Source organism: Microtus ochrogaster, chromosome 5 (genome assembly GCF_000317375.1).
Source record: "Microtus ochrogaster isolate Prairie Vole_2 chromosome 5, MicOch1.0, whole genome shotgun sequence".
Taxonomy (NCBI): domain Eukaryota; kingdom Metazoa; phylum Chordata; class Mammalia; order Rodentia; family Cricetidae; genus Microtus; species Microtus ochrogaster.
In genome coordinates this window covers 81,910,775-81,925,791 of record NC_022012.1, presented here as the reverse complement: position 1 = coordinate 81,925,791, position 15,017 = coordinate 81,910,775, and the positions used below count along the sequence as shown (strand labels likewise).

Genomic DNA, 15,017 nt, shown 5'->3' with positions numbered 1-15,017 from the left:
TCCTCTTGGCCTATGCTGAGCTCACAGACCAGCCCCAGGTGGATTCCTACTTTGAGGTAGGGTTGGTTTGTTATTGTTTTGTCTTTTGAGAGAGAGTCTCATGTAGCCCATGTTGCCCTCAAACTCACTATATAGCTGAGGATGACCTTAAACTTCTGATTCTCCTGCCTGCGTAAGCTGGGATTCTAGGCATCTGTCACTATGCACTGTTGGGGATCAAATTCAAGGCTCTGTGTGTGACAGGCAAGCATTCTACCATTTTAGTCACAATGCCAGGCCCATAATACTTTTTAAAGTTCAAAGGTGCCCAGTTACAAAGGCTCTCATGATGCCTGGACTGGTAAGGGAGGCCAGAATCCCCATCTGCCATGGGTGGGCATCTAGCCTCTCCCTCACCCTGGACCAGCATCTGGTCCAGATCTGGGCAGAGCTGTTGAGTTTGTGGGGCCTAAGAACTGGGAGCCAAACATACCCAGTTCCAGGCCCTCCCCAGGGCTGACCTTGGGAAGCACCTAACTACCCAGGCCACAGCAATACCTAGCCACAGGAGACAAGAGAAAACAGCCTGGGAAGAGATACCCAAGTGGGAAGCCTGAAGATAGAGAGTCAGGACACCCCCAGGGAACACATCCACCACCCCAGCAGTGAGCCCAACGCTACCTGAGGCCTGTCTCGGTGTGTGTTCACAGCTGCCACGTTCAGGAATATGGACTCCACTTTACAACCTGCCGAAGGAAGAGGCCAGTGTCATTTCCACACAGAGGGCAGCAGAGCCACAGTGGCAAAAGCTATGCCAAGGAAGAGGCCAGAGCGTACAGAGCTCAGCTTTACCCCATCCATCCTTCCCCAGACAGCTCCAGGGCCCGCCAGGAGGCAAGGAGGACTTGTCAGACTCCTGCGGATGCATGTGTGCCTGCCCATGTGTGCCACACGGGGACCCAAGCTGCCTACACAGGGGTGGCTGGGGCAGCAACAGGTCTGTGATCAACATGGAGTCCCTAACTCTTGGTGCCCCCACACCAGCAACACCCTCCATCCTGCCACAGACAGTGCAGTAAGTCCAGGAGGGGGAGTAATCCCAGCTCCCCTGAAGCTTCATTCTCCACAAGCGTGACTCAGGAGAGTGGACTGTGGCCTGAGCATCTGCCAGTGTAGTAAGAGGCGGGGGAGACACAAATGTCCTGCATCCAGAACATTCTAAGGCTAAGGAAAGATCAAAGATCACTGAGGAGGCTTCCTATGGTCACAGGAACTTATGTTTGTTTGAGACAGGGTCTCATTTTGTAACTCAGGCTGGCCTTGAACTCACTATGTAGCCAAGGCTAGCCTCAAACTCTTGGCAATCTTCCTCCTGATTACAAGCACAAGCTACCATAATTGAATACACAAAATTTTTTATAAACTAAAAAGCAAATTAGGTGCGTGATTAGAAAGAATTCCAGCACTGGTGGGGGTGGGGCAGGAAAGAACTGAGACAGGAAGTTTCTGAGCAAAAAACTGCCTCAGAGCAATGAAAGAAGAAAATGGAGAAAGGGCATTGGGAAAGGGAGTGTGTGGGGGAGAGTAGGCATGAATGAGGCCCAAGGGAAAGCAGAGATCTGTGGACCATCCTAGACCCTACAGACAGTCAGGGTCAACACGGGACGCCCCCTTACCGTAGGCCACGGGTGTGAGCTTCAGGACTGTGTGCAAGGGGCACTTGAGGTAGGGCAGCTCTTCTGTGGACAAAGAAGGACAGGAGGGCTCACATGCCACACATGCCCGATGTCCCCATGTCATGCCCACAGCGCACCAGCCCGGCCAAGGCCCCTCACCAGCTGCCTTGTCAAGGAAGTAGGCCAGGAGGCAACGCATCACAGCCTGATGACAGATGACCAGCACGTTCTCCTGTCTCTCTAGTTCCATGATGACAGGCTCCAGTCGCTGCACCAGGTCTTCATAGGACTGCAAAGGCAGCAGAGATGTCCTTCAGGCCCGGCTCCAGGGGTAGGAACGGAGTCAGGAGTTGTTCTGACTAGACTTACGTTGACTTCACATATAAACTAGGCTTGTCTGAAAGGAGGTGCGGTGGTTTGAACAAAAATGGCCCCCACAGGCTCATAGGGACTGGCACTATAAGGAGTTGTGGATTGCTGGAGTAGGTGTGACCTTGCAGGAGGAAGTGTGTCACTGGGAGTGAGGTGTGAGGTTTCAAATGCTCAAGTCAGGCCCAATGTCACCCTTTCTTCCCTGCATAAATTGAAGCAGAATGTTGTATACATAATAAATAAATAAATCTTAAAAAAAAAAAAAAGAAAGAAAGAAAGGCCAAAAGTCCAGGGCAGAGAGAAGGGTGGGAAACCTTGGAGTGAGGCCTGGCCACTGAGCGCACTCTGGGAAAGGCTGACAGTTCCCTGAAAAAGGAGCTGGCCTGGGCATCCCAGGAGACCACGGCTAATCTACAAGTCCCAGAAAAGCCAAATCTAACAGAGCCAGGGACACTGAGCTCAGCCTCTGTCCTTGCCAGGTCTGCACCCTTAGAAAGGAAGAAAAGACAGAGAGGCACCCAGCATGGCTAATCCCTGCTCTCTGTAGCATCGGCCTCCCACCGCCCGAGGAAGAACAAAAGTCTGGGAGGCAGAGCTGGGAACTGATGGAGAAGAAACCCACACCTCTTCTGCCCGGCCCTAAGGTCAAGCCTCTGAGCCCTGGCCACAAACAGCACTGCCACGCCGGCAGCAGGAACTGCAACTAAGACCCCAGGCCCCACCTACCTCACCCTTCGGGTACCGGTAGCGGTACTTGTCCTGATCCCGCAGGGCAAACTCAAGTGGATAGTGACCCTGGATCTCTTCGTAGGTCATCTCCTCACAGACACCCTAGGAAGACACAGCAGCCATTACACCACCCATGCCAGGCTGAAAAGACCACCCTGGAGTTGGAGGGGCAGACGGAGGAGACCAGCATTTCCTGGGCCAAGAGGCCACTCTAAGCACAAAGCTTACACTGTGGAAAAGCAGACCTTCTCAGGACATTGAGTGTGCTGGTAGCCAAGCTGTAGGAAGCTGTCGGAATCATCCTTACCTCGCCCTCACACAACTATCCAGGGAATGATACAGGACTTGGCACAAATGTGGGTCTTTTCCTTAGTCTTTAATTTTTTTTGTCTGTTTTTTGTTCTTTGAGACAGGTTCTCTATATACAGCCCTGACTGTCCTGTAAACCAGGCTGGCCTCAAACTCAGAGATCTGTTGTTGGTTTTTATTCTTCTGGCTTTTTGGGAGGCCAGCCATCCAGCTCCCCCACACACAAAGACTTATGATTACTTATAAATGCCCGGCCTTAGCTTGGCTTGTTTCTTGCTGCTTTTCTTAAACTATCCCATCTACCTTCTGCCTCTGAGCCTTTTCCTTTTCTTACTTCTGTGTATCTTCCTTTAACTCTCACACCACAGCTGGTGTGTGGCCGCCCCTGGCATCCTTCTCTCCTTGTTCCTGTTCCTTCTCCTCTGCCCAGATTTCTCCTATTTGTTCTCTCTGCTCACCAGCCCCACCTGTCCATTCTCCTGCCTCGCTATTAGCTAATCAGCTTTTTATTTATTAGACCACCAGGTGTTTTAGACAAAGTATCACACCTTCACAGAGTTAAACAAATGCAACATAAACAAAAGTAACACACCTTAAAATAATATTCTACAACAGAGATCTGCCTGCCTCTACCTCCCGAGTGCTGGGATTAAAGTCATGTGCCACTACACTGGCTTAAAATCTTTTCATTGCATTTATTTATTTGTTTGTTAGTTTGTTGTGTGTGCCCATGTGCTCATGACAGGGCATTGTTGTGGAGGTCAGAGGACAACTTGCAGCAGTCAGTTCTCACCACAGGAACAGGACCCGGTTCTCAGGCTTGTCAGCGAGTGCCCTTCTCCTCCCACCAGCATCATGCTGGTCCTTAATTCTTGTCTATTATGGAAGTGCTAAGTATGAGTAGGAACTGCTGTGGGAGCTGTAATAACAAAAACTCACTTGTGTCCCTGAGGGAGAGACCAGGCCACAGTGAACGAGAGAAAGACAGAGAGAGAACACAAACGTACACAATCTTCTACAAAAGTCAAAACAAGCCAAGCTGAGCACACCAGGAGGTGATCAAGCATACAGGGAGCTGAAGGTCAAAGCTGAGGTCAGCCTGACCTACACAAGACTCTGTCTCAAAAAAAACAACCTGGGCAGAGAGGAGGCTCAGCAGTTGAGAGGTCACCCTGCTCTTGCAGAGGATTTGGGTTCAGTTCCAGCATTCGCTGCAGGCACCTCACGACTGCCTGTAACTCCAGTTCTAGGAGATCTCATCCCCAGGTCCGCACAGGCACCCGGACTCCACTGCACACACACACACACACACACACACACACACACACTCTCACACACACAATTGAAATCACAACGCACACACACTCTCTCTCTCTCTCACACACACACATACATACACACAATTAAAACCATAACAAAGGAGCTACAGAGACTGCTCAACAGTTAAGAACGTTTGCTGCTTTTCCAGAGGGCCCAAGTTCAGCTCCCAGAAACCATGTTGGGTGGGTCACAGTCACCTGTAACTTAAGCTCCAGAGGACCCAATGTCCTCTTCAGGTCTCTGAGGGTGCCACACACCCACACAAATTAAATAAAACACAGTCAGCCACCAGTAGACAAGACAGGTGATGGAAAGTACCGAAAAGGTATTTAAGGCCCAGAGGCAGTGAAGCCTCAAGCATTTCATGAAGTACATCCACCAGAGTGAGCCGTCGCTATGGGGCCCTAAGAACTGAGACGTGTCTGATACCAGGAAGTGAAGCTCTGTTGTAATAAGTCCCTAAGAATGTGGAAGTGGTTAGTTACTGAGGCAGGAAGAATGTTTTAGGTTGACTTGAAGCACCTGTTGGTAACAATGTAAATGTTAAAGGGCATTGTGGGAAGGCTTAGAGGGAAGCAGGCCCCATAAACAAAGCCCTGGTCAGGCTGGGAAGATGGCTCAGTCAGGAAAGCCCGTGCTGACTCTTGAGAATCTGAGTTTGGATCCCCAACACATGTAAAAAGCTAATGTGGTCACACGCATTTTTCGTCCCAACACTGGGCAGGCAGAGGCAGGAGAAGAAGCCTTGGAGCACCAGGTCCAGTGAGAGACCCTGTCTCAAAAAAGTCCTAGCACTTGGGAGGCAAAGGCAGGCGGATCTCTGTGAGTTAGAGGCCAGCCTGGTCTACAGAGTGAGTTCCAGGACAGCCAGGATTGTTTCACAGAGACACCCTGTCTCAGAAAACAAAACGAGAGAGAAAGAGAGAGAGACAGAGAGAGGTCACTGCCTGCCTGTCAGTCTGGAGAAAGGCCATCCTATGTGCACTTCTGCGATGGACGGAGACTAAGTGCATCAACTTTCCTGCAAGAGGAACAAACAGACCTAGATCACTGAGCCCAGTGACCTGAAGCCTTCCACTGCAGAGGTGATTAAAAGGACGATGGATGGGCCTAAGGCTGGGCAAAGGAGGCCAGCAGTAAAAGAGTCACCAGAAGCCTGGGGTGACAAAGGGGGAACCATCACTCTGAGGGCTCCAGCCACAAAGCAATAATCAGTCAGGCTTTCCACACCAGAAGGAAAAAGCAGAAATGAAACTGAACTTAAAAACACAAACAGCAATAGAGACTACCCACACAAAAGCTCAGAGAGAAACAGCAGAAATCTCACCACACCCTCAAACAGACCGACCGGGGCACAGGCACATGGTCAGTGGGTAAGAGCACTTGCTGCACATGCAAGGAGGCCTGAGTTCGAATCCTCAGCACCCATATAAAAGCTAGGCAAGGCCACATACATCTGCAATCCCAGTACTGTGGGGCAGAGACCGGAGGGTCACTGGGCATGCCGGCTGCCAGCTAATTCAGTGAAATACTGTCTCAAGGGGAGAAGGCAGAGGGCGATGGAGCAGGATACCCAACTTCCTCCTCTAGCCTCGGGTGCCTATGTGCACACAAACATGCATATACTCCATATGCGTGCACACACACACTGAGCTCATGCGCAGAAGATTAAAAAAACAAAACAAGCCAGGCGGTGGTAGCACATGCCTTTAACCCCAGCCCTCAGAAGGCAGAGGCAGAAGCAGAGGCAGGCAGATCTCTGAGTTTGAGGCCTCCCAAGTGCTGGGATTAAAGATGTGCATCACCACACTCACTGAAACAGCAGCCTTAAAGAGGGGCGAGGGGCTAGGGGCTGACAGGATGACTCAGGAGATAAAGGCACTGGCCACCAGTCCCCAGGACCCACACGGTGGGAGGAGAACCGACTCCAGCAAGTTGTCCTCTGACCTCCGCATGTGCTGTGGCTCATGTCACAGACCCCCCAAGGAAAAATACACAAATACATTTAAAATTTAAAAACACATAAGAGAGATGGCTCCGAGGTTAAGAGCACTCGCTGTTCTTCCAAAGGACTCAGATTCAATTCCCAGCACCTACATGGCAGCACACAGCTGTCTGTAACTCTAGTTCCAGGGGATCTGACATACTCATACAGACATACATACAGGCAAAACCCTAATGTACACTAAATAAATAAAATTTAAAAACAAAAACTTTAGCCGGGCGGTGGTGGCGCACGCCTTTAATCCCAGCACTCGGGAGGCAGAGGCAGGCGGATCTCTGTGAGTTCGAGACCAGCCTGGTCTACAAGAGCTAGTTCCAGGACAGGCTCCAAAACCACAGAGAAACCCTGTCTCGAAAAAAAAAAAAAAAAAAAAAAAAACAAAAACTTTAAAGGAGATGCTGGGCCAAGTGTGGCGGTGCACATCTTTAATCCCAGCACTTGGGAGACTGAGGCGGGTGAATCTCTTAAGTTTGAGTCCAGCCTGATCTACACAGAGAGTTACAGGACAGGCAGGGCTATGCAGAGAACCCTTATCTCGGGGTGGGAGGGCGGGTGACGCCAACTGGGCCATCTCATGTGTGCCTCCAGATCCCTCGTCCCTCTCCCTTGCTCTTACCACATTCTGGACTACACCCACCAAGCCATGAGGGATGAGACCACAGGAAGTGAGCGGGTCACTCCCAGGCTAGGGGCCTGGGCCACCCTGTCTCACAGGCTGCTGTTTCCTCCTGCTCTCCTCTGGACAGTGACAGCAATGGTCCTGACTGTAGGAGGTCAGCCCCTGTGCTGGTGAGGCTGCACCCCGTGGCTGCAGCAATTATCTCTTAAGAAGTAGACTGTTCTCAAGTGGTGGTCACTGCTTCTCCTGAGCCACTTTCAGAACTAGAGAGCAGTCAGTGACCAGACCACTGGCTTGACCAACCAAGACTTCCTGTTCTGGCATCTGTGCAAACCCCAAACCCTTTTCTCTCGTTTATTTCCCCTTTATACAGAATCTCAGACTTCCTCTCAGTCTGTAAAGATGGACCGAGGGATCAGTGACCACTGCATCCGTCCATGTCAACAGTGGTCACACGGACTGCATCTCCTTTCTGCCATTGGCCATGTCTCTGATTGTCATACTGGACTGGGTGGAGAGGCTCCCAGAGCCAGAGCTTTTGCACTAAAACTCCAAGAACAAGCAGGAACGAGAATCTGTTTCTTTTTGTGGACCACAAATTCAGATCACTTAAGTTTTTCTTTTTAGTTCAGGGTCTCGTGTAGCTCCAGATGGCCTCAAACTGTAGCCAAGGTTGACCTTGAACTTCTGTCCCTCCTGCCTCTGCCTCCCAAGTGCAGGAATTACAGCTGCATGCCACCAGACCAGTTGATGCACAGCTGCGGATTCCTCCAGGGCTTCCTGCACGCTAGGCAAGCATTCTACTAACGCAGCTATCCAAACCCACAAGTTATGACAAATTATCTTATATTAGAAAGATCAAAATATGCACAGCAAACAGCAAAAAAGAAATGTGAGAAAAACAAACAGAATCATTATTATAGTCTAACAACACTGAACTATTAGTCTATGACGACCAAGTTCACACACACAAAACAAACAGAATCATTATTATAGTCTAACAACACTGAACTATTAGTCTATGACGACCAAGTTCACACACACACACAAAAAAAAAACCCTAAGGTTGCAGAGAATTTGAAGGGTATAATTATAGATTACTGAAACTGATGCATTATACATACACACTTTTCTTTTTTTTTTTTTTTTTTTTTTTTTTTTTTTCGAGACAGGGTTTCTCTGCGGCTTTGGAGCCTGTCCTGGAACTAGCTCTGTAGACCAGGCTGGTCTCGAACTCACAGAGATCCGCCTGCCTCTGCCTCCCGAGTGCTGGGATTAAAGGCATGTGCCACCATCGCCCGGCTACATACACACTTTTCATTTGAAAATTTCAGTCACATAGAGCATCAGAGACAACAGTAAAATGGCACCTTGCCCATTCCTCCTAGCCGTGACTAGTAACAGCACAGCGAGTGTCTTTCAGCTAAAGTGGTAACTGCTTCCTTCCCCACTGCCTATCCAACTGGATGACTGAAGAAAATGGTGGCCTGAGGACGAGAGGAACAGAAAGTGAGAAGGCAGACACAGTAAAGGCTTGGCTGCGGAACCCTGCTGTGATACACACACACACACACACACACACACACACACACACACACACACCGTGAGTGAGTCAGGCCTCTTCTCTGAGAGCCTTGTGAGCAGGAGCAGGGTCCGAGACCTGCTTCTAAGCCAAAAGAGTGTGGCAGAGGGAACAAGCCGTCAACCACATGGTCACACTGTATTGTAAGATTCCAGTTTATTGACTAAAGAGACAGGCTCCTTCTTACTGACTGAAGAAATGAGTTGCCAAATTCTAAGAGGTCCACATAGCAAGAAACTATGGTTGGCCTGTATGATTTAGCTACTGGCAAGCCGCAGCTAAGATAGTAGGCCCTCACCCTGTAGCCGAGGAGATAACAAGCATGCGGGCTTGAAGGAGACCCCAAGTCTCTGCAGAGACGCTTCCCAGCTTATGCTGTAATCACAAAGAACCCGGCCACACCTGCCAGACTGAGAACCACAGCAGCAATGAGTCATACATAAGTCTGTGCCTCAAGTAGCTTGTGTGAGATTCCTCTGGAAGGCTCTCTTCCGACCTCCATGGACAACCACACAGCATTCACTCACTCACACACACACACATAAAAATAAAAAATCTTAAAAATGCACAAAAGAATACAGAGCCCTCCCTAGGCTCAGAAAAGATGGGAAATCCATCAAATTCCTATTCTAGTATCAGATAATACAGGTTTCTGTACTCACCTGTCAGATTCAGGAAACCCTACCCCACCCCATCTCTGGCCTCCTCTACTCCTAACTTTGCTTTCTTTCTCTCTTTCCTTTTTCTTTCCTTCCTTCTTCCTTCCTTTTCTTTCTTTTTTCTTTTTCTTTTCTTTTCTTTTTTTTTTTTTTATTGTCTGTTTTACCAAGACAGGGTTTCTCGGTGTAACAGCCCTGGCTGTCCTGGAACTCACAAAGATCCACCTGCCTCTGCTCCCCTTAGTGCTGGGATTAAAGGCGTGCGCCACTACTGCCCGGTTTTAAATTGGTTTTGTAGTTTGAAACAGTTCTCTCTCTACAGCCCAGGCTGGTCTGAAGCACATTACATCCTCCTGTCTCAGCGCCACAAGTCACAAGTTTACAGGTGGGAGCCATCGTGCCTGGTGCTAATGACTATTCTTTAAAGTTTTCCTAATGAAGACATGATTCTGTTAATGGGAACAAGGAGTCATTAATTTATTCCCAGCAATAAAACAGAAACGAAATATTATGCTTGAATTTGCTTTAAAATAGCTCAGTAGAAAAAGAGATGGTGTAGTCAGAAGAAGACCAAGGTAAGCTGAGTGTGCTGAGCCACCTCTCGTGTGGAAGCGGGCCATGTGACAATGACACTAAGTGCTGAGCCTCAATCTGTCGGCCACTTACTATTTATCCTTTGACTTCGGGCTTGGTACACATTTAGGAAACTTTTTCCTTTAAAACTGAAAGTAGGGACCAGTGAGGTGGCTCAGCAGGTAAAGGCGCTTGCCAGCAAGGCCCTACATAGGTGGGGAAAATAACCAATCCCTGTCGGCTGTCCTCTGACCTCCAGGAGAGCAACTGGCACCAACTTGCAGACATACAAACAGAAAATAAACTAATAATTTTTTGAACCCCAGAAGTATGACTATTGAGATTATTCTCCAGATCACACTAAGCACAGATTAAGGTTTTCCCTGACCCAGAGGACAGTGCCCAAGAGGCAGGCAGGGGAGGAAGGGACAGTAATTACCGCGTCGATCTCATTGAGGACCTTCCACTGCTCATAAGGCACACTCAGCGCCTCCGCTGTCTGGATCGTCCTCTTCATCTGGCTCGTCCAGACCTTCAGGTCCTTAATGTTCTGATCACTGATGAACTCAGCCAGGTGCTTGGCAAACTGAAACACATCATGGCACATTCAGCCCCACAGCGCATGGGCTGCCTCAAAGGACACCAAAGCACGGGGCCTGTGGGTTCTGTTCAACCTCAGGAAATAGGTTAAAAACCTCACTAACTACCCAAGTGCTGTTCTGCGCATTCTCCCCAGGCCCCAAGAGCAATCCCATAATTGTCATGTTCCCCCATCTTGATCCACTGTCCTGAGGCCATGTGACCTCTTCTGAGTCCCAATCCCTCCCTGGACTGTGTCAAAGCCTTTAACAGCACAATTTAGACTCAGCCCACTGTAAAGGTCCTGTGACCCTGGGACTCAGGGCACTGTAACGGTTGTATGACCCTCCCAGAAAAGGGCTCAGCTGCACATTGACTACAGAAGACCCACTACACTGTCTATATCCATTCTGCCACCCAAGGGTACCAATGCATACATGCACACATGTGCGTCATGCACACACACGCACGCACGCACGCACGCACTGACCTCCCTGCCCCGGGGAGACAGTCCAGGATCCCCACCAATCCGGCCCTTGAGGTTGAGTTCACTCTCCCCATGCCGGCAGAGGTAGATGGAGCGGGGTGTCACGTGGATGTTCATGAGGTAATAAACGATGCGACTCTGGATGTGGTCAGCCACACGGTTCACCACATAGCTCTGGCCCACGTCCATGATCTTGATGTAGGACAGATCCCTTGCCAGAGAGAAGGTAGAACCATGAGGGCGGCTGGGCCCTTGGGAGTGCATCGGCAGCCACAGGGACCAGCTCTAAACCTGCAACTCTCACACTGGATTTGATCACAACACACAGGACTGAGTTGGTGTGCAAGTGACAGGGGTGAGGAAGCAGTGACACACCAGTGACACACACACAAGCACCGTGAGACTTCAAAGGTGACATCCAGAGAGGTGGTCAGTCAAATCATGTCAGTTCCCAGACTGCTGCCTGTGAGTTCCCAGACCCCTTCTTGCCTCCCTCTGAGCTGTGAAAGCTGAACAGAGATGGCTTTTCCTAGGGCTGACCGGTAGCTGGCCAACACTCCACTCCCCGAGATTCCTGGTCAGCTTTCCTTCGTGGTGAGCCTCTCCCCAGGGACACAGTCAAGGTCACCTATGTGCCGAGGAGCGGCCATCCTCCCCTAAGGAAACCAATGGTTGAGAAGTACAGGAGGATGGCTCTGGGACAGCAGCCGGCACACCTGACTTGGCGGCTTCCCCCACTGTGCACATATGAGAGGCTCCTGCCTGGAGAGCACGCTTAAGCTGGCAGCAGCGGGGACCAACCGTGACTTAGCTAACAGCCCCCGGATGTTCTCTTCTGAGTTCTCGCGGGTCTCACGGGAGACCCGATATGTTTGTTGCCTTGATATTACCAATAAAACCAGGAGCAACATTGCTGTCAGCCTACCTGGGGCTGCTCCGGGTGAGCCCCACTAGTGCAGAGGCACTGCAGAGTGACCAGAAGCAATGCTGGGGAGACCAGGGGAAACAACAGAGTCACAATGGAGAGGCCCAAGTGCCACTCAGCTTCAGCCTGGCTGCAGAGTCCAGTAGAGGGAAGAAAGCTGTGTCACCATGGCCGACACAGGCACCGCTATTCTAGAAGCACCCAGAAGCTATCCCTCTAGCAGTTGCTTGTGTTCCTTGGTTCATATGCATGACATATTCTTATGTAATTATAAACATCCAAACATATATTTATAGTCCAGCCTCTCACTAATGCCGTGCAACCTACACGCCCACCTCTTCCTGTAATTATGATTTATGGCGACCGTGAGACTTGGCCAACTTCTCGCTGTTACTGATTTAACTACTGTTGGTGACATTTACGCCAAGAGTCAGGAGCTGGCAAACCACTGTTGACCACTCAGATGCTGCCCACAAGGTGTTTGCTATAAAGTTTCAGTAGAACACACAGATGGTCACTTATTTACACCGTCTCTTTTGCAGGACAATGGCACAGTCATTGACCGCAGCAGGGAACCCTCCAAAGCCTAAATAAACTACTCGCTGTCTGGCCTTTGGCGAAGATATTGCTGGTCCCAGCTGTAGGACCCTCAGTGGGCACCCGCTATGGCACTCAGCACTCCTGCTTGCTCTTCCGTGCCAGAGGGAGGCCGATGGGCCTGACAAGCACTGTCCACTGGCTGCTGTTCACAGGCAAGTATCTGCCTGGCTCCCCTCCCCTTCCCCAGCTACACAGTGAAAGAAGCACATGGAAGGTTTGCAAAAGCCTTTTGAAAAGAGGCTCAGTTTTGTGCTGGGACAGGAGAAGTCCTGACTTGTAGAGCTCCAGATGAGGCAGCAGGTGTTCTGTATGTCACCTCTGCCCCAAGGAAAGAAATACAAGAGATCAGACAGCCTCTACCTTTCGGTGCGCTTCCCCAGTCACCATCCCAGGAAGCCACAGAGAGGTGGCCAAGGGGACACCCACACACACACACTGCAGCGGCAGGCTGCGGGTTAGCTGCTCACTTGTCCAGGTCTTCATCCAGCGACTCGTAGGAGTTTTCATAGCACTCAATACGCCTCATGAAGTCCTCGGTGGCCTCGTCGCTGTCCCGGTTGACATAGTCAGGACTGCCCAGCTTTACTTGCTGCCAGAGCCAGACACAGAGCAAGGACACATCAGGACTGGAGTCCAGACAGAGCCCAAAAGCAAGAACACAGCTAGGCAGGGATCAGGAAGGTGGGGCCAGGCCAGGCTAGGGCTGGGGGCCTGAGGCTGAAGTCAAGCCGGGGACTGCTCCCATCAGGAGTGACTCTGAAGCTTCCAGATCTGAGTCAGTCTCTCACCCCATGGCCCAGAGGAAACCTAAGGCTCTTTCTCTACCTGAATTATCTTTCAAACCAACATGGCCTTTTTATTTTTTTTATTATTATTTTTTAAAAATATTTATTTATTTATTATGTATACAATATTGTCTGTGTGTATGTAGGCCAGAGAGGGCACCAGACCTCATTACAGATGGTTGTGAGCCACCATGTGATTGCTGGGAATTGAACTCAGGACCTTTGAAAGAGCAGGCAATGCTCTTAACCCCTGAGCCATCTCTCCAGCCCTATTTTTTGTTTTTTTGAAACAACGTTTCTCTGTATAGTCCTGGCTATCCTGAAACTCACTCTGTAGGCCAGGCTGGTCTCAAACTGAGAGATCTGCTTGCCTCTGCCTCCCCAGTGCTGGGATTATAGGAGTGTGCCACCACTGCCCAGCTGACATTGCCACTTTTTAGATAACCAGGGAGTATAAAATAAGAGTGGGAAACCAGTCTGAGTCTTAAATAGAAACACCCAGCCCACATGTGTCGGCAGCTCCTCCTGCTGTCGAGGGATTGTGGGAGAGGAGAAGGGAGAGAGAAGGAATACAGGCCCGTGAGGCACACAACCCTCCTCCGCACAATTGCTCCTCAGGACTCCAGGCTCACCTGCCTCCCCACTCCCACAAAATTCAAGCTCAAAGAAGGTCAGCCCAAGCAGCAGCCCAGACCTGGAGAGGCACCTCACTGTCACCATCACCGTCGTCCACTGCCACCCAGCACCTGCCTTGTCACCATCCCAGGGAGGTCATATGCAGCACTCACCACGATGTTGGCAGCTATGACCTCAGGATCCACACAGATAGATTCAACAAAGAAGGTCTACAGCAAGGCCAGAGGACCAGGGAAAGGAGGACAGAACCACAGACATGGTTAGTGATCTGTGCTTCCTCCCAGGGTCTCTCCCTTCCACCCATGGCCATGCTGACCAGGCCTGAGCATCCTCTAGGGGATGTCACTGCATCCTGAACTCCCCCACTATAGCCTTGGAGAGCAAGCTCCAGGAGAGGAAACTACACCTTCATCTCAAATTACACTCCGCAACCCTAGGGCCCAGCACCAGGAGCCTGAGAAAGGAGCAGCTGAGGGCCCAGATGTGACACCCAGGAGACCTCACCTTGTAGCCGTTCTGTTCCCCAAAGTTAAAGACCATCGCTCTTCGTTCTCGCGTGGTATTGGTTGCATCAAAAACCTAGGACCGAATTAGGGGGTGAACTCAGGACTCTGGTCCTGGGGAAGCAAAAGGCTACCCAAGGCTGCAGTACAGACATCTCTGTGGACTGGGCTTCTTGCCCGGGTAACTGCTGCTCGGGCCACCAGCCTGCCTGCCTCTGGCAAACTCCACAGAGGACAGAGTGGGCGCTTAGTTCTAACGCTAGTAGAACCGGTTAAGCCTGGTACTATGGTCTAGATGTGGTTTTCTCCTAATGGTTCATGGTCAAGTTCTCCCAAGAGAGATGCAAGTCTGGCCTACCCAGCTCTGTGGTTTCCTAGCTCCAGATGTCATCTTTTCCTCCCTCAGGGACTCCTGCCTTGATGCTATCAGATCCTTAACAAGGGTTTGGGGGGTGGGATGGGGTGGGGATGCCCAATCTAGAACTTTCAGTCTCAAAACTGTGAGCTAAATCTGTTTTGTGAGGGGCTGAGACAGGGTCTCACTATGCAGTAGGATGGCTTTGAACTTACTGTATACGACAGATTGGCTTAACTTGCAGCAATCCTCCTGCCTATGTTTTTCAAGTGCTGGGAATACAAGTGTATTCCACCATGACTAGCAACAAACTTTTTTTTTTTT

General features: G+C 50.3%; 1 protein-coding gene across 2 annotated transcripts in view; it reads right to left on the bottom strand.

Moving 5' to 3' along the window:
• Positions 1-15,017, bottom strand: part of Pfkfb4 (6-phosphofructo-2-kinase/fructose-2,6-biphosphatase 4) — a 31,667-nt gene that overhangs the window by 2,476 nt on the left and 14,174 nt on the right. For both annotated transcript variants that reach the window (XM_005347951.3, XM_026779384.1), the window contains exons 5-13: positions 14,340-14,414; positions 13,988-14,044; positions 12,882-13,003; positions 10,893-11,100; positions 10,263-10,409; positions 2,754-2,858; positions 1,815-1,944; positions 1,656-1,718; positions 661-725 (exon numbers count right to left, since the gene is read on the bottom strand). In XM_005347951.3, coding sequence (XP_005348008.1) covers positions 661-725; positions 1,656-1,718; positions 1,815-1,944; positions 2,754-2,858; positions 10,263-10,409; positions 10,893-11,100; positions 12,882-13,003; positions 13,988-14,044; positions 14,340-14,414 — 972 coding nt within the window. The remainder of the gene's footprint in view (positions 1-660; positions 726-1,655; positions 1,719-1,814; positions 1,945-2,753; positions 2,859-10,262; positions 10,410-10,892; positions 11,101-12,881; positions 13,004-13,987; positions 14,045-14,339; positions 14,415-15,017) is intronic.